Source organism: Neovison vison, chromosome 6 (genome assembly GCF_020171115.1).
Source record: "Neovison vison isolate M4711 chromosome 6, ASM_NN_V1, whole genome shotgun sequence".
NCBI lineage: Eukaryota > Metazoa > Chordata > Mammalia > Carnivora > Mustelidae > Neogale > Neogale vison.
The window spans coordinates 157,250,881-157,269,043 of NC_058096.1; the positions used below are offsets into that span (position 1 = coordinate 157,250,881).

Genomic DNA, 18,163 nt, shown 5'->3' on the forward strand with positions numbered 1-18,163 from the left:
GAGCTCCAAATAAGATGAACCCAAGGAGTTCTACACAATGATATGTAATAGTTAAAATGTAAGATTAAAGATAAAGACAGAATTTTAAAAGCAGCAAGAGAGAAGCAAGTAGTTACTACAAGGGAAACCCCCATGAACCTATCAGTTGATTTTCAGCAGAAACTTCGTGGGTCAGAAGAGAGTTGCATGATATATTCAAAGTGTTGAAAGTTAAACACCTACAACCGAGAATATCCTACCCAGAAAGTTTATCATTCAGAATTGAAGGAAAGATAAAAGGTTTCCCAAAAAAATACAAATTAAAGGAGATCATCGCCACAAACAGGCCTTAGAAGAAATATTAAAGGGACTTCTTCCTTAAGTGGAAAAGAGAAAGTCATAATTAGAAATAAAATTATGAAAGGAAAACATTTTAGGAGTAAAAGGAAACACACAAAAAGGTAGGGTAGTCATCACTTTGAAAGCTAGTATGAAGTTGAAAAGACAAAATAAATCAAATAAATTATATTTTAAAAATCAGCTAAGGGGACTCACAAAATTTAAAAATGTAAAATACAATAACATATACATAAAATGTGGAGGGGAGAGTAACAATGAAGTTCTTTTACAATGTGTTCAAATTTAAGTGCCCATCAACTTAATATAGCCTGCTATATACTTAGAATGTTATATATGAACATCACAGTAACCACAAACCAAAAGCCTATGGTACATAAAAAAATGAAGAGGAAGAAAATCCAGCCTCACATTAAAGAAAGTGATCAATCACAAAGAAAGATAGCAAGAGAAGAAAGGAACAGAGAAGAACTACAAAAATAACCAGAAAACAACAAACAAAATGGCAGTAATACTTATCAGTACTTAACAATACAATACCTACTTACTTATAGTACTTATCAATAATTACTTTAAATGCAAATGGTCCAAATGCTCCATTCAAAAGACACTGGGTGACGCATAGATTAAAAAAACAGGAGCTCTCTATATGCTGCCTACAAAAGACCCACGTCAGAATGAAGACACGAACACACTGAAAGTTAAGGAATGGAAAAATAAATTCCATGCAAATGGAAGTGAAAAAAAAGAAAAAAGGCAGGAGAGCAATACTTATATCACAAAAGAGACAAAGAAGAGTATTACATAATAATAACGGGAGCAATATAATAAGAGGATATAACAATTATAAATGTCTATATGCCCAACATTGGAGTACCTAAATATATAGCGCAAATATTAACAGACATAAAGGAAGAAATTGACAATAATATGATAATAGCAGGGGACTTTAGCACCCCACTTACATCAAGGAACAATTCCAGGACAGATCCCATGTTAAGCCACAAAACAATTAATAAAAGATGATATCTAAATGGCTGATAGACACATGAAAATGTGCTTAGTGAGTGATCTCTGATACGTTTCATAATGGTCAGAATGAAAAAGACTGAGTCTTGGTGAAGATGTAGAACCAGAAATCTCGCCCACTGTGCACAGCAGCATAAACAGTCTCTTTGGAGGAAAAAACTAGCAGAGGGTAGAAGAGTTATTACCCACTAAAGGAGAAAAAAGAGGTATTTTACCCAAATGCAATGTTTGAATTCTGATTCAAATAAACCAAATGTAAACTGACTCTTTTTTAACAAATGAAGGAAAATCAAACATGGATTGCTATTAGTTAATACTAATCAATATTAATTAATGTTAATATTCCTGAATATGATCATGGTTTTTTAACGATTTTTATTTATTTATTTATCAGCAAGAGAGTGAGCACAAGCAGGGGGAGCGGCAGGCAGACGGAGAAGCTGATTCCCAGCCAAGCCAAGGGCCTGATGCAGGGCTCAATGCCAAGACCCTGGGATCATGACCTGAGCCAAAGGCAGATGCTTAACCAACTGAGCCACCCAGGCATCCTGATAATGGTTATTTTGTAAAAGTGCTTACCGGTTAGAAATATAGACTGAAGTACTAACTAAAGAACGACCCTACCTCTAGGCTTTTCCTTCAAACACTTCCAGTGTACGCACGTGTACACGGACACACACACACAAAGAAGTTGTGGGAGTGGTATGTGAAGCCAGATTTGCAGGAAGAAGATAATTACTGAAGGTGGGTAATGGGCACACAAGGGTTTATTACTGTCTTTTCTCTAATTTTGTATATGGCTTTAATTCCATGAATGACTTCAAAATGTAAGGAAGCTGGGGTGCCTGGGTGGCTCAGTGGGTTAAAGCCTCTGCCTTCGGCTTAGGTCATGATTCCAGGGACCTGGGATCGAGCCCCGCATTGGGCTCTCTGCTCGGCAGGGAGCCTGCTTCCTCCTCTCTCTCTGCCTGCCTCTCTGCCTACTTGTGATCTCTGTCAAATAAATAAATAAAATCTTAAAAAAAAAAAAAAAGTAAAGAAGATGATGAAATGGGAGCTGGAAAGAAATAAGACTTTTACCTCATAAACTGGCCCAATTTCATAATCTGTGAAAAATCCAACTGATGGCTTAGCTAGAAACACTGGAGTATCAGCACAACTGTGGGAGGGCACAAGAGGGAAGAAAGGCTGTTAGTTTTACCCATTGGATTTGTGTAAAATAAATACACCCAAACTGCCAAAGATAATCACAGTATGTCATTTACTGGGTTTTGTTCCTGTTGTTAAAGCAGATTATGGGATAATTTTACTGGATGATAGAATCTTCATGAAGATATGTGCAGCTACTGTGATTCATTTTTGACATGTGTGTAGGAAGCTATCCTAACTGAGTTTTTAATATAGGTGCTATGTTTCTCGGCATAGAAGAGTCCAATTTTTCTTAATAAAAATGATGTCATTTGACTAATAAATGTTAAGAGTTTGAAGTCCTGGGGTGCCTGGGTGGCTCAGCATGTTAAAGCCTCTGCCTTTGGCTCAGGTCATGATCCCAGGGTCCTGGGATCGAGCCCCTCGTCGGGCTCTCTCCTCAGCAGGGAGCCTGCTTCCTCCTCTCTCTCTGCCTGCCTCTTTGCCTACTTGTGATCTCTGTCTGTCAAATAAATAAATAAATAAATAATGTTTAAAACAAAAAAAAAGAGTTTGAAGTCCCCTGAAACTATGAATCCATGAAGCTATTCATTCCCTTCACAAGGACAATTAATGAAATAAGCCAAAGGCCCTCTCTGAAAGAAAATCACAATTTATATGTATTATTTGCAATTAAACAAATTTTAAATATTTTTATTTTTAGGGTCCTATTCCGAGACACATGACTGGGAAGAGTATGGTTACAGACCGAGACTGTTCACCTGAACGCAGGGGAGCGACACTAACCCCCAATCCCTCAACAACACTGGCAGGTCAGGAAAGCACAAACCCAGGTCTCTGGGGGCTGTCCAAAGGCCAGGTCTGTGGGGAGCCCTGAAGCCTTGCTCTGCTCAGATACTGACATCCCGTCCCCCAGCCCCCGCAAAAGTCCAGACCAGATCCAGGACCTTCTGGGTTTACTCGCACGGGTCCCACCTCCTGACAAATCCAAGTCCGGGAAAGACCCACCTCTGCTCCAAATCTCCCACCAGGAGTGGCTTCTTCGGAGGAAAGAGAAGAGACTTGCCTCCATAGGGAGTGTTAGGAGGGAAAAACCGAGGGTTTTTTAGGAAGTGGTTCCGACTCTCCATTCTGGCAAGCAGAAGTCGCTCCAGTTCTCTCTGGGGCACGTGTAAGTGGCTCATCCACTTTTTATTCTTGGGTGGACCTGCCTTCTTTGAAACACACAAAAAATAGAGTCCGTGACAGGCCGGGGGACTGACTGTGAGCACTGACACTGGGCCAACTCCGTGACCCAATGGTAATCCGTGCCAACTCTCCTCCCTATTTCTCTGTGGACCCACAGTGTCCTGTGTCACCGGGAACTCCTTCCACTCATCGCCTCCCTGTGCCCACTGCCCACACACACCACCTCGCATGGACTTCCACTCCAACCTTGATGGCCTTGCGATTGGCCTTTGAACACAAGTCCCCCGTCAGGCTGTCCACGGTGTAGTCTAACTCGTCTTCAGACTTAGTCAGTGTCTTGCAGGAAGCCTCAAGCTTCTTAATCAGGTTCTTCTTGGGGACAGAGCGCTTCTCACAACTGAATGTGAGTTTTGAACATCCGGGCATGGAGATGCCTATGGCACCAAGGAATCGAACTGAGCTACCACCGATGAAGGGGTCGTTTCTAAGAAGACTACATAAAACCACCAAAGTCACAGTTGATACCTTTTCCTCAACTTTCACATTTACTACACTAGATATAACTGCTCTGTAGCATATAACTTACTCCTGTAACTTATTCTGTGTACTTGAGTCTTAGGACTAGAGAGTTACGTATTTGTTTGATTGTCGAACGTGGTCAAAGAACATGAGTAAACTACTGTCTGTCTGTCTCTCACTCATGTACATATACCCCATATGAGAACTTGCTTTTTGAAAAGCTCACATGAGGAATCAAAGTTTGCATTAGCTTTTTACACCTCTAAGATCAACCCCAAAAGGTTAAAGGAGAACACACCCATTGCTAGCAAGAACTGGTACCAGCACCAATACTAGATCACTCATAGCTAACAATGAAACTAGTACCAGTACAAGTACAGTTACCTGGGAACTTCTCAATACATGTTAACTCTATCCTTACTTACCTGCATAGGACACTGAATTCCTAATTAACTTGGCAATATTAAGAGGTTTAATATCATGAAATGCTTACTTCTGCTCTTTCTCTCCGGCCACCTTCTCTACATGGCTCAGATTGTCAATGGAACTCGGTTCTCATGAGCATCCTCAATTCTCTGGCTCCCAGTCTTCCCACCCCAAATGCCTTCTCAGTTCCAAAGCCTCAGAGGTCATCAGAGTCCCACTGACTGGGGTGCCTGGAGAGCTCATCCTCCAAGCCTGGCATCACTGGGCCATCCGGATATGTGGCCACAGGATCCACAGAGCAATGTCTCCCTATCCATAACACTGACTCTCCCAAAAGTCTACCTCCCTGCTTAAACCCACAACCCGGCTCCCACCGTACTCACTCTCAAAATATCTTGCCTCCCGCATCACAGAGAACTGGCCCAACACCACACACAAATACACATCCTTCTCTGCCTCCCTACCCAGTCTTCCCACCAAACTCAAAGAAGGTAAAGCTGCTCTTTTCCTAGGTGCAGTATGGAAAAACCCCATGGTCCATGTTCTGACTCCAGCAGGAACTTGTTCCCTGATGTATCTGCCTTCAGTCCCTCCCTCTCTTGGCTTATTCAATTACTTTTTAAAACATTTTAATCTCTCTTGGTGTTGAGCAGCTGACAAGGGTGCAAATTCCACATGGAGGAGTTGAGACTTTTGCCTTGCAGGGGTTAGGAACCCAGAGAAGAAAGGGCATGCTTAGAGTGGACGCGCCCAAGAACGACTAACAAAAATTTTAAAAAGGGGAAACATCAAGGAGGAAATGGCAGCAGAGGTAGCCAGTGTGGTTGCGATCCTAACTTCCCCAGAAAGAGTGCATGTCCCAGCAGAGGACAGAAGCCTTACCTTTGGGTGCAGAGCAAAATGGCACTATGTCACTGTAGTAATCGTCCGGGCTGATCAAATGGTGTTTCTGTAGCAACTCGCTGTCCACACACCATTTGAACATAGTCTTTGCTACATAGAAGAGAAGAAGGAGAGAGGTGTGTGAAGCCAGACTGACACTGAAGAACCTGTACTCCAAACTTCTTCATCCTCCAAATCTAAACCATCTCACAAAGTTCTTTCTGAGAACGCTGTGGTCATTTTGAGATTTCTGAAATTAATCAGCAAAGCTGACCAGCCATTTCACAGAGGCCAACCATTAGGTAAGGCTGTGCTGTGGTATTATTTGAGCTAAAGTACTGTGTGACTCAAGGAGAGGTCTATTAATAAAATGTAATTAAGGGAAGTATGGTAGATTAAAGAAATGGCCCCAATCCTTTACCCTTCTCTGTATCCATGCCCCTTGCCATACGACTCTGCAGCTCCTTTTACTAGAGACAGAGAGCACTTCTTCACTCTTGACTCTGGCCATGTGATGTGTTTTGGCCAATGAGATGCTGGCAGAGGTTTGCATGGCTGAGCCTTCACTCTTTTTTTTTTTTTCCCAATTTATTTATTTTCAGAAAAACAGGATTCATTATTTTTTCACCACACCCAGTGCTCCATGCAAGCTGTGCCCTCTATAATACCCACCACCTGGTACCCCAACCTCCCACCCCCCCGCCACTTCAAACCCCTCAGACTGTTTTTCAGAGTCCATAGTCTCTCAAGGTTCACCTCCCCTCCAATTTACCCAAATTCCCTACTCCTCTCTAACGCCCCTTGTCCTCCATGCTATTGGTTATGCTCCACAAATGAGTGAAACCATATGATACTCTTGCACCTTTGCCGTCATGAGAGGAGCTTTCCTGCCCAAGAAGAGCTCCTGCTTCTTTATCTTGGATTCCAGCACAAATCCATGTGGAGCAGACTTGAGCCTGACTTGTGGCAAGGAGCCAAGTTCAGCTGGGCCCATGGCTTGAAGCTGGTCTAGCCAGCCAAGCCCAGGTAGATCAGCCAACCCCCAACAGACCCACTGACACATGAGACATAAAATCTCATTTAAAAGAGCCAGAAGTCAGTCATTAATATCCATGGCTGATGAGCCAAGAAAAAAACAATAGAGACATATTATTTAGAAGTATTCAGAAAATTTAAAATGGCCACCATTGGCAGATGGAATGAGACCGGGAGAGGGGACATGGAGGACTTTTTCCAATGGTCTTTAAAAAAAAAAAAAAAAAAGATTTTATTTATTTATTTGTCAGAAAGAGAGAGAGTGAGTGAGTACAGGTGGAGCAGCAAGCAGAGGGAGAAGCAGGCTCCCTGCTGGGCAGGGAGCCTCATGCGGAACTCAATCCCAGGACTCTGAGATCATGACCTGAGCTGAAGACAGACACTTAACTGAAGAACCCAGGCATCCCTAGACTTTGTTTTTTAAGGCACTTTTAGGTTCATAGAAAAATTGGGTGGACCAGAGACGTCTCATAGAGCTCCTGGCCCCACGCATGCACAGCTGCCCCCACCATCAACATGCCCCACCAGACTGGTACATCTGTTCAACCGATAAGCCCGCACTGACACCCTGTTCTCATACGCAGTCCATAGTTTACATCACAGTTCTCTCTTGGTGTTGCAGATCCATAGGTTTGGATAAATTTACAATGATGTGCATAGGTGGAGGCTTTTTATATGTCACTAGAAGCTTTTCTAAACTATTTGGTCTTTTTAAAACCATGTATATTAACACTTGGATACAAATTAAGGAATAAATAAGATGAATGGAAGACTCACAAGTTTCCAGACTTTGTTGCTTGCTCCATTAACCAACATGGCCTTGCCCTTTGGAGATTCCAGTAACCCAGGGTGAGACAAGCAAAGAATACTTGTTTTTCCCATGATATTTGTTAACTGAGGAATTTCAAGATTTGGCTTAGTTCCTGTTGTAGTCAGGGTTCAGCGAGGAAAACAGAAATCACTCTCTGCATGTCATATATAAAGAGGTTGGATACAGGGGTCTATGGAATGGGAGCTCGAAGGTCAGGGAAACTATCACTACTGACTTTGGCCAGCAGCACTGAGGGAGGGGCTTCTCAAGAAGCTTTCTGGAAGGGACCCCTGGGTGGCTCCGTCAGTTAAGCTGCTGCCTTCAGCTTAGGTCATGATCCCAGAGTCCTGGGATCGAGTCCCGCATCGGGCTCCTTGCTTGGCGGGGTGCCTGCTTCTCCCTCTGCCTCTGCCTGCCACTCTGCCTACTTGTGCTCTCTCTCTCTCTGACAAATAAATAAAATAAAATAAAATAAAAGAAGAAGAAGAAGCTTTCTGGAAGCTGCTCAGTCATCTGCCTGTTACTACTGCTGGAGAATAGTGACCTCTCCTTCCAAAACTCACCAAGAGCCTTTCATGAGTGACCTAACATAGAACCATCGGGAAAAGCTGAATTCTGAGAAATGCCCGGACTCTCCTTTGCAATACAGAGACCATGGCAGGGGATGGCAGGAATGCCAAGTTCTGTTCCAGCCCAGTTCCCAAGGACTCTGGTGATGGCCTATTTGAAATATCAAAAGATAAAACTTCTTGCCATGTAGGAAGATGTGGTCTCTGTCTTCTGATGCCATTCTCTCCACAGTCTTCCCCCAGGCTGTGGAGGGTTAGGTGTTATGTCTGCAGAAGCAGGGGGCAGTCTGTTTGTCAGCTCTTTGGAAAGTCTCTCTCCATGTCCGGCCTGGACTATGTGAGCCTTGGAACACCCCTCACTGGCCCCGTGAGCAGGCTCCTCCATCCGGGAAGAGTGGGCTTCCTGCAGCAACCCTATGCTACCACGCGTGGCTCTGTTCCACTCCCCAAGAGAAATGTGGACAATTTATCAGCAACAGAACGGAATGAAAGCACAAGATGTTCTGATCTTCCCCCTCTGTCTGAAGAATTTACATATGTTTTCGACTTTGTGACATTTGTATTAACAAACAGATAAAGGCTGCCTCTGTACCTCAAATAAGAAAAGTTTCAGGGGAATGTCATCACCATCAATCATCTAAGGAATAAAGGAGATCCTGGGGTCACCTTACCCTCCTCCCCAAACCAGAAGCAGGAACCAGAGGGATATCTGAGGAACTGGATCAAGATCTCTAATTCTGCTACTTTTGAAATAAAAGAGAGAAATATGGGGCGTCTGGGTGGCTCAGTGGGTTAAAGCCTCTGCCTGCGGCTCAGGTCATGATCCCAGGGTCATGGGATCGAGCCCCACATCGGGCTCCCTGCTCCACAGGGAGCCTGCTTTCTCCTCTCTCTCTCTCTCTCTGCCTGCCTTTCTGCCTACTTGTGATCTCTGTCAAATAAATAAATAAAATCTTAAAAAAAAAAAAAAAGAGAGAGAGAGCGAGAGAAACATTACCAGCAGAAGGCTGAGAAACCAGGGCAGATAATGTCTGATTATAACAATACTACCTTGGGCAAAAAAAAAAAAAAAAAAAAAAGTCATCGAAAAACTCCCCTGACTGGGGTTTCTCAGTTCTCAGTGTTTTAGCTCATTTCACTTAAGAACAACCAAACAATTATTTCACCCCCCTTGATCTCTAGCCAATAGAATCCTAGGAACAGCATTGGACTCTTAGGACTCAGAGGGCAGCAGGCAACCAATAATACCCCCCAAGTATCTGCTACCAACAATCTCTGCCAAATCCACAAGAGAGAAGCTATATGACTCTGCTCTGAAGGCCGGGGAACAGAAGGTACGGAACACACGATCACTCAGTGTCTGCTGGGCTGAGCCTCAGAGGGGCAGGCCTGACCGAGGTCATGGCCTCACACCCAGAGCCACACCCTGAGGGAAGTCATCAACACCTGTGTGACACCCCACCTGATCCGCTCCACGAGCCTTTCTCCTCCAGAAGGAAGGTCAGCTCTGACAGCAGACTCACTCAGGTCCAAATTCGGCTCCCACTGAGTTGTGTGAGTTTAGGGAAGTCATTTGATCCATTCCCTCATAGTTCCTGCAGCTATAAAATGAAGAAGAAACCTACCTCACAGAGTTGTTGGAAGGGTTCCGTGGGATAACCTATACAAAACATCTTACATAGCATCTGGTCCCTAGTAGGACCCCATAAGCATAACGCCTTTCGAAGCCACGACATCCTCCACTTCTCCCTCTCTCTGGTTCACAGATATGCTGTACCTTGAAAGTACAGCCCTCAGGGCACCTGGATGGCTCAGTGGGTTAAAGCCTCTGCCTTCGGCTCAGATCATGATCTCGGGGTCCTGGGATCAAGACCCATATCGGGCTCCCCACTCAGCAAAGATCTGTTTCTCCCTCTCCCTCTGACCCTCCCCACCGCTTGTGCTCTCTCTCTCTCTCTCTCTCAAAGAAATAAAATCTTAAAAAAAAAGAAAGAAAGAAAGAAAGAATTTGTTTCTGGGCATACAACGTATAAAGATGTAATTCTATGACATGTGATTTTGTGACATCAACAACCTAACAGGGTGGAGATGGGTCTATAAAGAAGCAGAGTTTGTATGTTACTGAAGTTAAGCTGCTATAAATTCAAATTAGAGTGTTATAACTTTAAGTTGTTAAATGTAATCCCTATGGTAATGACAAAGAAATGAGTTTATAAACACAAAAGAAATTTAAAAGGAATTTAAACACTTCACAGACACACACACACACACACACACACACACACACACACAAACTGACCCAACACAAAAGAAGACAGTAATGTAGGAAATAAAAGACAAGAGCTATAAGGTATATAGAAAAAAATAACAAAATGACAGAAGTCCCTCCTTATCAATAAGTACTTTAAATGTAAAACTCCCCAGTCAAGACAGGCTAAAAGAATGGCTAAAAAGACAATGATCTAACTAGATGCTGTTTATAATGAACTCACTTTAGATCCAAGATACAAATAGAATGTAAAGGAAAGCATGAAAAAAGATACTCCATGCAAATAGTAACCAAAAAGTAATGGATAGTATTCCATGCAAAAACACCAAAAGGGGTGGCTATTCTAACAGACAAAATAGTCTTTAAAAATCAAAAGGTTCCAAGACACAAAGAAGGACATTATATATTAATAAAAGGTTCAATGCAATAATAAGATATAACAATTCTAAACATTTAGACTCTTAATGACAGATCATCCAAATAATGAATCAAAAACTGACAGAATTGAAGGGACAAATAGTTCTACAGTACTAGTTGGGGCCTTCAGTACCCCTTTTACAGTAATGGATAGAAAAAACAGACAGAAGATAAGTAAGGAAACAGAGGACTTGAAGAACACAATAGACCAAGTAGATCCAACAGACCCAGAACACTGCCCAACAGCGGCGTAATGTTCTTCTCCAGTGCATATGGGACATTTCCCAGATCATAGGTAAGGCCACAAATCAAATCTCAGTAGATTTCAAAGAGTAGATATCATACAAAGTATCCTCTCTGACAACAATGGGACGATGGATGAGTTAGAAATCAGCACCAGAAGGAAACTGGAAAATTCACTAAATTGTGGAAATTAAACAATATACTTCTATTTTATTATTTTTTTAAGATTTTATTTATTTATCCGTGAGACAGAAAGGCAGAGGCAGAGGGAGAAGCAGTCTCCCTGTAGAGCAGGGAGCCCAATATAGGACTCGATCCCAGGATCCTGGGATCATGACCTGAGCCAAAGGCAGACACTTAACTGACTGAGCCACCAGAGCCCTTTTAAACAATAACAATACACTTTTAAACAACTCAATAGCTCAAAGAAGAAATCACAGTGGAATTAGAAAGTACTCGGAGACAAATAATGAAAGTGAAAACATAATATACCAGAGCTTATAGGACATGGTAAAAGTGGTACTAAGGGGGAAAGTTACAGCTATAAACACATTTAAAAACAAGAAGGATCTCAAATCAGCAGCCTAACTTGAGAACTTAAGAAACTAGAAAAACTAAATGCAAAGCTAGGTAAAGGAAATAACAAAAACTAGAGCACAGATAAATACAGAACAGAAAAACAACAGAGAAAATCAATGAACCTAAATGTTGGTTCTTCAGAAGAATCAACAAAATTGACAAAACTTTAACTAGATCAACTAAGAGAGAGAGAAGTACCAAATAACTAAAATCAGACATGAAAGTGGGGGGTATTACCACTGATTCCACAGAAATAAAAAGGATTATAAGAGAGTACTAGGAACAATTCTATAGCGACAAATTGGATAACTTAGATAAAAAGGACAAATTCCTAGAAACATGACACCTACAAAGACAAAATCCCCCAAAAAACAAAATCTGTATTGACCTATAACTAGTAAGGAGGTTGAATCAGTAATTAAAAGTCTCCCCCCAAAAAATGTCCTGGACTTGGTGGTTTCACTGGTGAATTCCACCGAACATTTAAAGAACTAATACCAAATCTTCTTAAGTTAAAAAAAATGGAGTTACTCATTCTGTAAGTTCAGCATTACCCCGACACAAAGACACTACATAAAAACTACAGACCAAAACCTCTTTTGAACCTCAATGCAGAAGTCCTCAGCAAAATACCAGCAAATCGAATCCAGTAGCTTATTGAATGGATTATATACCATGACCAAGTGAGATCTATTCCCAGAAAGTAAGGGTAGCTCAACATAGGAAAATTGGTCAATGTAATACATCACATTAGTGGAATAAAGGAAAAAAAAATCATATGATCATCTCAACTGATGCGGAAATAACATTAAACAAAATTCAATACCCTTTCATGATCAGAACACTAAAAAAGCTAGGACTCGGAGGAAACTACCTCAACATAATAAAAGCCACAGATAGAAAACCAGTAGCAAACATCCTAGTCCATGATAATAGACCGAAAGCTTTTCCTCTAAGATCAGGAACAAGGCAAGGACGCCTGCTTTCACTATTTCTAATCAGCATAATGCTAAACGTTCTAACTAGAGCAATTTGGCAAGAAAGAAAAAGGAATCCAAATTGGAAAGGAAGAAGTAAATTTATGTGTTTACAGGTGATATGATCTTAAATTTAGAAAACTAAGGTCCCACAAAAACAAAACAAAACAGAACAAAATAAAAACTGTCAGGATAAATGAATTCAGCAAAATAGCAGAACACAAAGTCAAAATGTAAAAATCAGTTGCATTTCTACCCATTAAGAATGAACAATCTGGAAAGGAAATTATGGAAACGATTCCATTTAAAATAGCATCAAAAAGAATAAAATACTTAAAAGTTAACTAAAGGGTTAAATACTTTTATAATGAAAAGTACAAAGAATATTAAAGATGACATAAATGGAAACACATTCCATGCTCATGGATTGGAAGAACTAGTACTAAAATGACAATACTATCCAAAGTGATCTACAGGTTCAATGCAATCCCTATCAAAATGATGTTCCCTGCAGAAATAGAAAAACCCATTCTAAAGTTCATATGGAATCTCAAGGGATCCCTGATAGCCAAAACACTCTTGAAAAAGAATGAACAAGGGGTGCCTGAGTGGCTCAGTGGGTTAAGCTCTGCCTTCGGCTCAGGTCATGATCTCAGGGTCCTGGGATCGAGCCCCACATCAGGCTCTCTGCTCAGCAGGGAGCCTGCTTCCCTCTCTCTCTCTCTGCCTGCCTCTCCATCTACTTGTGATTTCTCTCTGTCAAATAAATAAATAAATAAATAAAATCTTTTAAAAAATGAACAAAACTAGAGGATTCACAATTTCTAATTTAAAAACTTAGAAAAGCTATGATATTATTATCAAAATAATATGGTACTGGCATAAAGATAGACATAGAAACAAATGGAATAGAATAAAAAGCCCAGAAATAAACCCTTACATATGTGGTCAAATGATTTTTTAAGGATTTTTTTCTTAAGATTTTACTTATTTATTTGACAGACAGAGATCACAAGTAGGCAGGGAGGCAGGCAGAGAGAGAGAGGGAGAAGCAGGCTCCCTGCTGAGCACAGAGTCCTATGTGGGGTTCAATCCCAGGACTCTTGAGATCATGACCTGAGCCAAAGGCAGAGGCTTAACCCATTGAGCCACCCAGGTGCCCCTGGTCAAATGATTTTTGACAAGGATTCCAAGACCATTCAATGAGGACAGAACAGTCTTTTCAGCAAATGATGCTGAGGAAAGTAGATCTCCTCATGCAAAAGAAGGAAGTTGGACCTTCTAACACCATTTAAAACACATCAAAGTTAGTAAAAAACCTTTGTCTTTCTGACTTATTGCACTTAGCATTATACCCTCTAGGTCTATCCATGTTGTTGCAAATGGCAAGATCCATGTTTTTTTATGGTTGAGTAAGATTCCATCGTATATATGTACCACATCTTCTTTATCCACTCATCTATTGATGGACACTTGGGCGCTTCTGTATCTTGGCTGTTGTAAACAACGCTACAATAAACATTTGATTTCACTCATATGTGGAAATTCAGAAACAAAACAAATGAACAAAGAAGAAAAGACAAATAAAAAAACAGACTCTTAAATACAGAGAAGAAACTGCTGGTTGCCCAAAGGGAGGTGGGTGGGGGTGGTGAGTGAAATGAAGGGGATTAAGGGTAGGTGAATCACTGCCTCTTAGTCTGACTTCATACCAAAGGGAGTTAAAGTAATTTCATCACTTCTAACTCCTGAGCTTAGTGAGGCACCTATGGTGTTACTCAACAGGAAGCCATTCGCATCTTGGGATAGATATTTTGCCGTGCGGAACCGTCTTAAGTACTGCAGTGTTTCTTAGCTTCCCTGACCCATGGAGTACTAAAAGCCAAGAACACAACCCACTGGCTATTAGGTTGCATAGCAACTGGCATAGCAAAGATACTTCCAAACATTTCTACTTGCCCCCCAGGAGGACAGCACTGCCCCAAGGTTAGAACTGCTGAAGGTGCTCTCATGTTAAGTATGTCCTTCCCAAAAAACTCAAACCCCTATCTTTCCTGATTTGGATGGTGTGACAGCCACTGCAAGAGTATATATATATTCCACTTTGACTAAAAGACCTCTTACTTACTAGCTGGGTGACCTTGAACAAGGCAGTGAAACTTGTGGAGTCTCAGTTTCATCTGTAAGATAGGGAGGACGCTTCCTTAGCTCAGAGCAGTAAAGCTCTGGTGCAGAAGCAAGTGTTCCTTCCTGAGCTTCCCTCGGCTCCTCTTCCGGCTCCTCTTCCTTTCCTTGTGGCTCGGAGGATATGGGGAGATCACTGCCTAATTTACCTGCCACAAGGTTAAGGAACAAGGATGTGTAAAGAAATGAAGTCAGTGGGGAGAGGCTGAGTCCAGCTTTAGCATAATTATCTTGGCTGACGCAAATGGCAATGCAGGTGCTAGTCCACAGGCAGGATACGTAGGCGGCTTTTCAATTTTGTAATGGAGAATTCTCTTCACACTGGTGCTTAACACCATTTGCTTTTACTAAACACAAAATATAGGTCTTGGCTATTTTGGAATATCTTTTTTTTTTTAAGACTTTATTTATTTATTTGACAGACAGAGATCACAAGTAGGCAGAGAGGCAGGCAGAGAGAAGGAGGGGAAGCAGGCTCCCTGAGGATCAGAGAACCCGATGTGGGGTTCGATGCCAGGACCCTGGGAATCATGACCTGAGCCGAAGGCAGAGGCTTTAACCCACTGAGCCACCCAGACGCCCCTATTTTGGGATATCTTGTACATTAGGATCCCTTCAGAATTTGTAGAAGCTTGTTTCATTAAGCACAAAATTTTATTTAGAGCCAATAAAACAGACTCAATTTCAAAAGAAAAGGGGGGGCACACTTATCATCATGAGCACTAAGTAATTATATAGAATTGTTGAATTATTACATTGTACACCCGAAGCAAATATAACACTGTATGTTAATTATACTCCAATTAAACAATTTCAGCAGAGACCTAAATGTAAGACCTAAAACAATAAAACTCTTAGAAGAAAAATATAGGGCAAAAGTTGTCCAGCATTGGATTTGACAATGATTTCTGATATGCCTTGATATGACACCAAGGCACAGACAACCTTTTAAAAAATGATTAAAAATGGGTTTGAAAGGATATTTCTCCAAAGAAGATATACAAATGGCCATAAGTCCATGAAAAGGTGCTCAATGTCACGAATTAGGAGGGAAATGCCAATCAAAGTACAGTAAGATACCAACTCACAGTAAGATATCACCTCACACTCGTTTGAAGAGCTACTATCAAAAAAACAGAAACTAACAGGTGTTGGCAAGGATGTGAAAAAATGGAAATCTTGGTGTGCTCTCAGTGGGAATGTGAAAACGATTCAGTAGCTCTGGGAAACAGTATGGTGGGTCCTCAAAAAAAATTAGAAATAGAACTGCCATGTGAAACAGCAATCCTCCCCTGGGGTATGCCCCCAGAAGAATCGAAAGCAGGGTCTCAAAGAGATATCTGTACACCCCTGTTCAGAGCAGCATTATTCATGAGAGCCAAAATGTGGAAGCAACCCAAGTGACCATTAGTGGATGAACGGATTAGCAAAATGTGTATAGATATACAACAGAATACTGTTCTGTCTTTACAAGGAAGGAAATTCTGACACAGGCTACGACACGGGTGAACTTTGAAGACACCAAGCTAAGCGAAATAAGCCAGTCACAAAAGACAAATACTGTATGACTCTACTTATATGAGGTACTTAGAGCAGTCTAAATTGTAAAGGCAGGGGCACCTGGGTGGCTTAGTTGGCTAAGCATCTGCCTTTGGCTAACGTCATGATCTTCAGGGGCCTGGGATCAAGCCCCGCATCAGGCTCTCTGCTCATTAGGAGTCTGCTTCTACCTCTGCTTCTCCATCTGCTCTTGCCTGTGCTCTCTCTCAAGTGAATAAATAAAATCTTAAAAAAATAAATTGTAAAGACAGAAAGCAGAATGGTGGTTGCCAGGGGCTGGGATAAGGGGAATAGGAAGGTATTGTTTAATGGGTACAGGGTTTTAGTTTTGCAAAATGAAAAGAGTTCTGGGGATGGAGAATGATGATGTTCATACAACATTATGCATGTGCTTAGTACCACTGAACTGTCCACTTAAAAATAGGTAAGACGGTAAATCTTATGCATATTTAGGCACAATAAAAATTCCTGGGAGAGAAATACAACCGTCAAAACATAAAAGACAATCAGACAATTATGCAATGAAAAGTCACCAGAATAAAAGCCACAGCATAAGGAATGAGGTCACTCTGAGAAACAAACTGGGGGTTTTGGAGGGGTGGGGATGGGAGGTTGGGTGAGCCTGGTGGTGGGTATTAAGGAGGGCACGTATTGCATGGAGCACTGGCTGTGGTGCGTAAACACTGAAAAAATAAAATGAAATTAAAAAAAAAAAGGAACGCAGTCAATGACATTGCGATAGTGAGGTCTGGGGCAGATGGTGCCCACACATGTGGTGAGATGGCATAATGTCTAAACTTGTCAAATCACTGGATTTTGCACATGAAACTAACAAAACACTGTGTATCAACTGTGCTCAAATAAAAAAGAAATATTTTGAGAGGTTGAGAGAGCAAGAGGAGGGGCAGAGGGGGAGAAAGAGAAAGAGATGGAGAGAGAATTTCAAGCACGGAACCCTACACAGGACTCAATCCCACAACTCTGAGATCATGACCTGAGCCAAAATCAAGAGTCAGACCCTTAACTGACTGAGCCACCCTGGTGCCTCAGAAAAGAAATTTTTAAAAAAGAACATGAAAGACAAGAGAAGACCGAAAAATTCTTCCAAACTAAAGACTCTAAATATGGGTCTTGACAATCACATGCAACATGAATTCCTAGACACAGTCCTGGACCAGAGAAGAGAAAGAGCCACTGTGGGACAGCTGGTGAAAATCGGAATGCGATCTGCAAATTGGAGGTCAGTGTTTCACAAACGCTGAGTTCTAGGCTGGAATGGCTGTATGCCGGTTACATAGGAGAGTCCCCGTTTTGAAGACATGCATATTCGAGTGCTTTGTGGTAATGAAACATCACACCTACAATTTGATCTCCAAACGATCAGAAGACTAAAGAGCAGACCACGGAGCAAACACTAATATAGTACCAGCTGGGGAACCAGGTGAAGGGCATTTGGGAGTTCATTCTACACACCTGGGGGCATCTTGACGAAGGTATCAAGAACTTGCACTTCAGTCATTTGCGAGATCCGTTCGTTCTCTGCAAGAGCTCGTGCACGGGCCTGAATGATATGTCTCTCCAACATTTCAACTTCATCCAGTCGCTGCTTATAGACCTCCCGAATCTGGAAGGTAGACCAAAATATGCACAGAAATATGCGGAGACCGCAGAGCTTTACTCATCCTCCGCATCCCCCCTCCATTCCCCGAACATCCGGGCTTCCTGCAGAGCGCAGAAGAGCTGTTACAGAACTATGAAGGCCATCTGGTCCAACATAACAGATGTGAAAACTGGGACGCACAGAGGAAAATGGCTTAAAACTTTCATAGTAAAGTCGGGTACAGAACCGAGCCTGAAACTCCCCCTCCTGCCTTCACAGCTGCCTCCCAAACTCTGAAGGAGCAAACACAAGTTACACCAACTCTGGTAGACGGGGCGTGCCACGCAGATGCCTACCTCACCTGAGACTCCCTTTCAAGGACTCCTCAGC

The 18,163-nt window shown here is 41.9% G+C and overlaps 1 protein-coding gene across 1 annotated transcript in view; it reads right to left on the reverse strand.

Annotated features, from left to right (window-relative positions):
- Nucleotides 1–18,163, reverse strand: part of DLEC1 (DLEC1 cilia and flagella associated protein) — a 65,615-nt gene that overhangs the window by 46,526 nt on the left and 926 nt on the right. The window contains exons 2-6 of the mRNA XM_044252690.1: nt 17,647–17,797; nt 5,530–5,640; nt 3,949–4,136; nt 3,523–3,728; nt 2,446–2,524 (exon numbers count right to left, since the gene is read on the reverse strand). Coding sequence (XP_044108625.1) covers nt 2,446–2,524; nt 3,523–3,728; nt 3,949–4,136; nt 5,530–5,640; nt 17,647–17,797 — 735 coding nt within the window. The remainder of the gene's footprint in view (nt 1–2,445; nt 2,525–3,522; nt 3,729–3,948; nt 4,137–5,529; nt 5,641–17,646; nt 17,798–18,163) is intronic.